The following is a 7664-nucleotide window of genomic DNA, read 5'->3' as shown; positions in this document are numbered from 1 at the left end:
CAGGCTCCAGGCTCCAGGCTCCAGGCTCCAGGCTCCAGGCTCCAGGCTCCAGGCTCCAGGCTCCGAGCTGTCAGCACAGAGCCCGACACAGGGCTCGAACTCAAACCGTGAGATCATAACCTGAGCCAAAGTCGGACGCTTAACTGATTGAACCACCCAGGCGCCTCCTGAGGAGCCAGTTTTGAGGGGCCCATCCGAGACTGGTCTTCACACCCTGTCTTAGCCGTGTGCAGCCAGAAGCCAAGAAATTGTTAAACATTGAACATGCACGTCAGAGTCTCCGTGTGCCTCACATGTCTGTATCCACAGGGTTATTTGGGCTCCAGAACTTGGCAGAGACAGGAGCCCACCCCCTAGGCCTGGTGGAGTGAGAGCTGGCTTGGGGGCTCTGGGCTGAGCTGCAGGGAGGCTAGCACGCGGCCACAGGCTTTGCCGTGAGTGACAGCATCGCTGGCAGCCCTGAGCAGGACACTGCCCGGGGGCCACAAACCCCGAGGCGAAGCTCCCACTCCTTGGAGTTAATGGACTTCTGGCCCCATATTGTTTGGGATTTTGATTTGTTTTGAAGCTGAAACCTTGCCTTACTTATCTCTCTGTACCAGATTGGCTTCTCCCCTCATGTTTGCACACTTCCATTTTGGAGTTCAAACTGCTCAGGCACAACCCTCACCCAGGGTGGAGGCAGCCACTCGGATGGCCCGGGTACAGGCCCTGCTGGCCTTCCCCTGCCCCCTGCCCCCCCTCCCCCCCTCCCCTCCTTCCCCTTCCAGCCCCTGGCGGCTCCTGCCTTCACCCTGCCCAACCGGGCAGCCCAGGGCCCTGCGTTCCTGGCCCTGCCAGATGCCAGGCTGGTTTCCAACTGTCTCCTCAACCAGCCAAGCACCCCAGGGCCCAGCAGGAAAACACAGAGACGTCTTTTCTTTCTTTCTTTCTTTCTTTCTTTCTTTCTTCCTTTCTTCCTTTCTTCCTTTCTTCCTTTCTTCCTTTCTTCCTTTGTTTCTTTTCTTTCTTTCTTTTCTTTTTCTTTCTTTCTTTCTTTCTTTCTTTTCTTTCTTTTCTTTCTTTCTTTGTTTGTTTCTTTTCTTTCTTTTCTTTCTTTCTTCTTTCTTTCTTTCTTTCTTTCTTTCTTTCTTTCTTTGTTTCTTTCTTTTTTGCTGTGGCTTTGTTGTCTTTCATGTACAGAACCTTCCCAGGAGAAGCCAGGCCTCCCAGCATTCCCAGAACCACAGGGCTGGGGGTCATGACAATAGCACGGACCACACAACCCTGAGTCCATGTGGCAGTGAAGCGGAAGAAGGCGGGCTCCAGAAGGAGAGAGCCTGCCCACGGCTCTGGGTCGGGCCGTCTCCCCCTGGGCAGGTGAGCAGGGCCGCACTGTGAGGTGAGGCCCTGGGGCTAAGGGCCGGCTGGAGCTGAACAGGGTCCCCATCTGCACACTGGGCAGTGAGGTTTGGTGGTGGGTCTTTATGTGGGGTACGACCAGGCCAGCACACGTGTGCACATCTGCTCTGCTGTCTGCCCTCCAGCCTGAGTGTGGGAGCAGATGGGAAGAGAGTAGACACAGATTGAAGGCCAACGACAGTGTTGGTGGGGCTCTTGGTGTCCATCTTAGCAGGGCCCAGGAGCCACCTGCATCAGCCAGCTAGAGCTGTGTAACAAATGGCCCCTAAACTTAGTGGCTTAGGGCAGCAATCACTAGCCGTTCTCACAGTCTGTATGGGTCAGCTTGTCTTTATCCCACTGTGTCTGGGGCCTAAGCTGGGGCCTCCTGACCACTCACTCACTCTTCTGGTGGTTGGTGCTGCATCAGCGGGGCCTAGGTGGAGCCAAGGACCAACATATCCACCAGGAGGTTCCCGTGTGTCCTGGGCTTCCTGCCAATATGGTGACTGGGTTCCCTGGACAAGTGTTCTGAGGATAGAATCAGGAGGAAGCCGTGCTGCCTTTTATGACCTAACCTCAGAAGCCAGACAGCACCATTTCCAGCATATTCTATTGGTCAAAGCAGTTACAAAGGTCCACCTGGTTCAAGGGAAGGGAATAAACCCCGTCTTTCAGTGGAGATGTGCCCGTGGCACTGTGGGATGGCAGTTAGCTACCGGCTACCAGGATCAGGCCCCAGAACCTGACAGAGCCCTGGGCACAGACAGGCTGTGGGGTGCCCTGCTGTGGAAGTGGGCATCTTCCAGCAAGGAGTGTACAGGAGGTGGTGACACCCTGAGATGGTTGGTGATCCTGGCTCTTAAGGAGGGAGCCCAGCATCCAGATTCCAGGTGGCAGGGACAAGGGTCAGCAGGCAGGGGACTCTGGCCAGCTGAAGGCAAGGTGCTCCCTCTGTTTACTGGAAGGAGCTGTGGATCCAGCACCCCCCCCCCCCCAGTCTGGACACCTCATCTTGGGAAGGTGGGGGTGGGAAGATCCAGTCTTGAGGAAGGCTGGCAGGTCAGGGCACTGCTGTCCTGGGATGGGGCGCTGTACCCCAGTCAGTTACCTGAGGGGTGTCAGCAGGCTGACACTTGGGGGACAGGGTGGAAAACGCCAATGCGGTGCTCCTAGCACACCCACTTAGCCCAGAGGCCACAGCTGCCTGCCCTCCAGGGTTCCCCCACCCCAGGGCAGGCCGGCGGGTGTCCTGAAGGAAGAATGTTGGTTAAAGAAGTCTGACAGGTCTGGTCACCCGCCCTTCCCCACTCAGCGACACCAGAGACCCGGCGGTCTGGGGTGCGACTGGGGGGCTCAGCCTGGCCTGGGGGCGTAGCGGAGGCGGGCGGGGAGGCCGCGAGGGGCGGCAGCGGAGAGCTCGGACCACAAACACACGACGCCCGGGTCTTGGACGTAGGGGGGAACGCGAGGCCCAGGAAGACGCCTGTGGGGCTGGGCCGGTTGTCACCACCCCTGCCCAGGGTCAGCCAGCGCGGCTCTGAGCTTCCAGCCCCAGGTACGCCTCGCGCGGTCCCGCCCCTTCCGTCGAGGCCCCGCCTGCTCCGCTCCAGGCCCCGCCCCTTCCGTCGAGGCCCCGTCCCCCGCTCCAGACCCCGCGAGCATGGTGGTGCTGAAGGGCGTCCCGGCGCTGCTGTCCCCCGAGCTGCTCTACGCCCTGGCGCGGATGGGGCACGGAGACGAGATCGGTGAGCGCGGCGGGGACAGGGCCTCGGGGGCCCCCACCCTCGGAAGAAGCCGGGCAGGTGGCCCGGCCCAGGCTGTGGCCCGGCCAGTAGACGACTCCCGCTTCCAGGGAAGGGTGGTGGGGGCATTGCATGGGCCGCCCCATCCGACTTCCCAGTAGGACACTCCCTCCTTCCCCGTCCCGCGTCCTTTAGGAAACTGAGGCCCGGGCGGTGGCCCAAGCCCCTGCCCCGACTTTGGTTGGTCCCAGAAGGTCACGAGGACAGCGACCCTTGCTCCAGGCAGGGCTGTGTCCGGGAGGCCCGGCCCCTCCATCAGCCTGGCTTTTGGGGGTGGGGGGGCGGCCAAGTTCCCAGCTCCGGCCTCAGGCCCGGTGTGCTGTCGCCAGACTCCTTCCCAGACGGCCCCCGAAGGGTCACACCAATTTGTTTGCGGCGCTTTATCTTTTCCTGGGGCCATGGGCCTCGGACCGGGGGCAGCTTCTCAGGACGGGGCGCCCCTGCTGGGTGGAGGCCGCGGGTCCAAAATCCGCCCTCGTCCTGGAAACACCTGCAGTTTCTACACCACTGGGAAACTCCCTGTCCCCTCCCCCCACCTCTGATGGGAGGGGTCGGAGAGGGCAGTGAGCAGGTGACCGGAGGTGTGCGCCCACCCACGAAGTTGCAAGATGGGCTGCGCAGACCCAAGGACCCACCAAGGGATGTCTAATCAGGTTGGATGGCTGTTCAGTTTTTGCAGACGTGAACTTCCCCACCTCCTCCATATGCAGGTGTGGCCCGGAGGAGATCCGTGGCGACGGTGAGTTGGCCACCTCTGACAGGGTGGATTAGGGTGGATGGGCAGTCGTCCCCGCTCTCGGCTCCCCAAGTGTGGCAGCTCTGTCCCCATCCCCACTCATTCCCCAAGCACCCACCAGTGAGCCAGGAAATCCCGGTACCAGGACCCTCTTCAACCCCAACCCCAGCGATGACCCTGGGCCTCCTGCTCCATCTGAGACACCACTTGGTAACTTCAAGCAAGTGCGGAAACTGAGGCCCAGAGCTTCATCGGCTGGCTGAGCACTAGTACAACCAGGTCAGGTGTTCACTAGAAATCCCAGTACTGGTGGCCTGGCCTTACAGGCTCCAGGTGCCCACGTGCTCTGTTTCTAAGACCCTCTGACCCTAAGGGGTGGGCAGGAGGCTTGACTTGGAGAGTCCTGGAACCAGATCCCCAAGGTGATAGAGGTAGCAGAGTTGTACCGAGAGTAAGGTCTGGGCAGGGGGGGTAAGAGCAGCAGCGTCCTGTCCTACCTGGGCTGGCACTGGGCTCAAACTGGGCATGGCTGTTTCCCCGCCCTCAGCGATGCCGCGAGGGGGACATGACTCTCCATGGAGAGGCGAGGTCACTGAGGCACAGAGATGTGAAACGTGGGCCAACCCCTCCCCCGCCCCGCCCCGGACAACGCAGGCCAGTGGTCTGAGGCATGTTCAGTGGGCTGCCAGCTCCAGACCCAGTGGCCTTGGCTTCCACTCCCTGCTGACAGAGATGAGCCAGCTGTGCCTCAGTTTACACCCTGAGCCAGATGACCCAAGGAGGATGGGCCGTGGGAAAGGCCAAATGCTGGGAGGCAAGGAGCAGCCAAGCCTCCAAGCGACGCGCACGCCCTGCGTGTTAGTGGAAACTAGCAGTTAGGGGTCGGAGCCCAGGCTTGCGGACAAGTCAACCACCAAGAAGAGCAGAGAAGACGGCAAAAGGAAGTGCTCTCGGGGTTTCTCACCAGCAGTTTCTGTATTTCCCAGTTTTGTACGATGCGCACGAGTTCTTTAACAATCAGGACCCAGTTCTACGGGAGAACAGGGGCCGTGGGGACAGCCTCTTCCCAGGCCCCACTGTGCTCACCACAGGATAAGAGTGGCAACTCAGGGGTCATGTCGGGGGACTTCTGGGGTCAGGAAAGTGGCCCAGGTGCCCTTCCTGACAGATGACTTTGAGGTCACCACCAATAACCTGTGTAGTGCAGTGAAGGGGGACGGGCAGGGCAGGCCCAGAGCCAGGATGGCCACAGGGCGGGGAGATGCCAGTGTGGCCCCAGTAAGTGTCCCCAGGCGGGCAGCACGTGCCTGCAGGGCCTTCTCTGTCCTGGGCCCAAGTGCATTCTTGCTGGCCAGCTGAGTGAGGCCCAGGGGGAACGGTATGGACAGGCCAACAGGGCAGGTGGCACCACCGGCAGCCAGGTGGGAGAGGGCTGGAGTCTCAGGCTGGCACTGTGCCCTCAGGCCTGGGCATCCCACAGCTCCTGGAGGCCGTGCTGAAGCTGCTGCCCCTGGACACCTACGGAGAGAGCCCGGTGAGTGCCTTTTCCACTTGCTTTCTTCTTTGTCAGACCTCAGGGGGCCCACTTGCCTTGAGTGGGGAGGAATGTGTCCCCAAAGGGCTCTGACCCTGAACGGAGGACCCCTGAACTGTCACCCAGTGTGGGGGCCTGGTAGCACCCAGGGCAACCGGACAGACTGCGAAGCTGACCCCTCTGTGCCTAGGCTGCCGTCATGGACCTGGTGCCCAGCGACAGGACGAAGGGCCTTCAGACCCCGGTGTGGAGGAGCTACCAGTCCATCCTGTCCGGGGCCGGCTGCACGGTGAGACTGCGGCCCCACCAGGAAGGCTTCACCTCCTTGGAGGCCAGGAGGAGCACAAGACCGAGGCCCCAAATTCCATGCTACAGTTGTCTCAGCACTTGCCTCCCCTCCCCAGAAGAGTGACCCTGGGGACGTGGCTGTGCCCTGCCTCGGGATCCTGACCTGGCTTCGCCTAGGGTCCCTCCCCCACGCCAGCCTGTCTGAGTGGAGCCAGGGGCAAGTGGGGTGCCCCGGCCCCTGTCTTGTGGTCAGAGGCCTGGCCAATGCCGTGTGTCACCGGCACGTTGTGAGGGGGTGGGCCTGTCCTCCAAGGACCATCCGCTGGCAGGTGTGTGGGGCAGGACCCACCTGAGGAGAGGATGCTTGGGGCTTCTGTCCTGGGCAGGCATCCTCCTGCCCTCAGGCCAGCTCCAAGGGACACAAGGGCCCCAGGCAGGTGGCCACCACAGCCCCCCATGCTCCTGCCCGTCCAGCCCTCACAGCTCAGAGGCCAAGCATCCTTGGGACCCCAGCAAGGAGAGCCAGAGAAATGAACCTCAGAGCAGCCATGTGACCTCATGCCCCTGCTACCTGCTTGGGCCCTTGAGGGTTTCTGAGCAAGGTCCCTCGACCATGACATTTTGCCTTCCAGGACACCCTGGCGAAGATAGAGAGGTTTGAGTTTTATGCGCGGGCCAAGAAGGCTTTTGCTGTTGTAGCAACTGGGTGAGTTCTGGCCAGGCCCATGGGGTCCTGCTGGTCCTGCTGGGTCTGGGCCATGCTGGGCCCTCCTCCCCACTCCAGAGCCCCCCCTACTCTCGGCTCAGCCCTGCCCTGACTGAGACTGGATGCCCCACTGGGAATATGACTGCCAGGGGACTTGCCTGATGACCGGTCCCTGGATCAGTCTAGCGCCTGGGGTGAAGGTGGGCCAGGTGGGTGGCAGAACAGCGGGCCCCAGCCTGGTGCTCAGCTCACTTCCTTATGCAGGGAGACAGCCCTCTACGGAAACCTCATCCTCAAGAAGGGGGTGCTGGCCCCCGACGCCCTCTGCTAGGCCTGGCGAAGACCACAGGGCCCAGGAGGAGATCTGGATCTCTGAGCCAGACGACAGATGAGCTGGCCCCGCTCTGGAGCACCCAGACTGCAGCCAACCGGGAGCCCCGGGGGGCCAGGCCAGTCCTGGGAGGGGCCTGGGACTGGGATGCACCCAATTTATGAAAATGTCAGAAACGATAGTGGTTTGTCAGTGTCCAGAGGCCTCAACAACAGCCCCACCCTCACAAAGACTTGTTTGGTTCTAAGCACGAGGGAAGCCATTGGCTCCGTGGAGTGCCCATCCCTCCGTCCCCTTTGCTGCCTCCTCAGATGGGAGGTGAGGCCTCCCTCCCCCCTGTAGTTTGAGACAAGAGCTCACACAGGTGGAGTGGAGACTGTGGGGGGGGGGGCCGTGACTATGCAAGAGGCCTGGAGGTGGGTGGAGCCGCTGCCCAGGTGGCCCTGAGTGGGGAGACATGTGGGTGGCCCTGGAGAGGACCAGGCAGGCAGGTGTCAGCACCTGGTCTGGATGCTCCGAGAAGTAGGGGGGGGAGGGCACGTCTCTTGTTCTCTGTTCTCTGTCTCCAGTGCTTGAGTGCCTACTGAATACGCAGCAGCCTGAACCATCCTGGGAGGTGGGCGGGTGAGGGGTAAAGGACAGGAGAACGCCCCTGGCCCAGCAGGCAAAGGGCCAGCCGGCCCGAAGCAGCGTGGAGGAGGAGGCTGTCGTGACTTCAGCATGAGGCTTGCGTTGGGCCTCGGGGTGGGAGGCATCCTGCCACCACTGCCCTGGACCCCAGGGTCTCCCCAAACCCTCTCCTTTCCCTCCAGACCTCTTCCAGCCATGTGTGTGCAGGAATTGGCATGACCAGGGGCCCTCCGGCCTCAGAGGCTGGGGAAGGG

General features: G+C 61.6%; 1 protein-coding gene and 1 long non-coding RNA gene across 2 annotated transcripts in view; one reads left to right on the top strand and one right to left on the bottom strand.

Moving 5' to 3' along the window:
• The window catches only part of LOC121037447 (uncharacterized), a 2487-nt gene extending 595 nt beyond the window's left edge, over nucleotides 1–1892 (bottom strand). Inside the window, exon 1 of the long non-coding RNA XR_005793785.1 lies at nucleotides 1785–1892. This is a non-coding gene — a long non-coding RNA (uncharacterized LOC121037447). The remainder of the gene's footprint in view (nucleotides 1–1784) is intronic.
• A 1098-nt stretch (nucleotides 1893–2990) lies between these two features.
• Nucleotides 2991–7027, top strand: FUOM (fucose mutarotase). Its single transcript, XM_040486900.1, has 6 exons — nucleotides 2991–3128; nucleotides 3856–3924; nucleotides 5385–5455; nucleotides 5646–5744; nucleotides 6376–6449; nucleotides 6714–7027. Exons 1-6 carry the CDS (start codon nucleotides 3044–3046, stop codon nucleotides 6778–6780), a joined length of 465 nt encoding a protein of 154 aa, XP_040342834.1. The 5' UTR covers nucleotides 2991–3043; the 3' UTR covers nucleotides 6781–7027.
• The last annotated feature ends 637 nt before the right edge of the window (nucleotides 7028–7664 follow it).

The sequence above is a fragment of the Herpailurus yagouaroundi genome, unplaced genomic scaffold (genome assembly GCF_014898765.1).
Source record: "Herpailurus yagouaroundi ecotype Mexico unplaced genomic scaffold, PumYag 163, whole genome shotgun sequence".
Classification (NCBI taxonomy): domain Eukaryota; kingdom Metazoa; phylum Chordata; class Mammalia; order Carnivora; family Felidae; genus Herpailurus; species Herpailurus yagouaroundi.
The sequence above is the reverse complement of the archived record's forward strand: the minus strand, read 5'-3'. Positions and strand labels throughout refer to the sequence as shown.

Bases quoted from the DNA above. Each gene is read 5' to 3' on its own strand.
- FUOM (XM_040486900.1), top strand. From the start codon at position 3,044: ATGGTGGTGCTGAAGGGCGTCCCGGCGCTGCTGTCCCCCGAGCTGCTC. The intron at 5,456-5,645 runs GTGAGTGCCTTT...CTCTGTGCCTAG, and splicing joins ACACCTACGGAGAGAGCCCG to GCTGCCGTCATGGACCTGGT. The intron at 5,745-6,375 runs GTGAGACTGCGG...TTTGCCTTCCAG, and splicing joins TGTCCGGGGCCGGCTGCACG to GACACCCTGGCGAAGATAGA.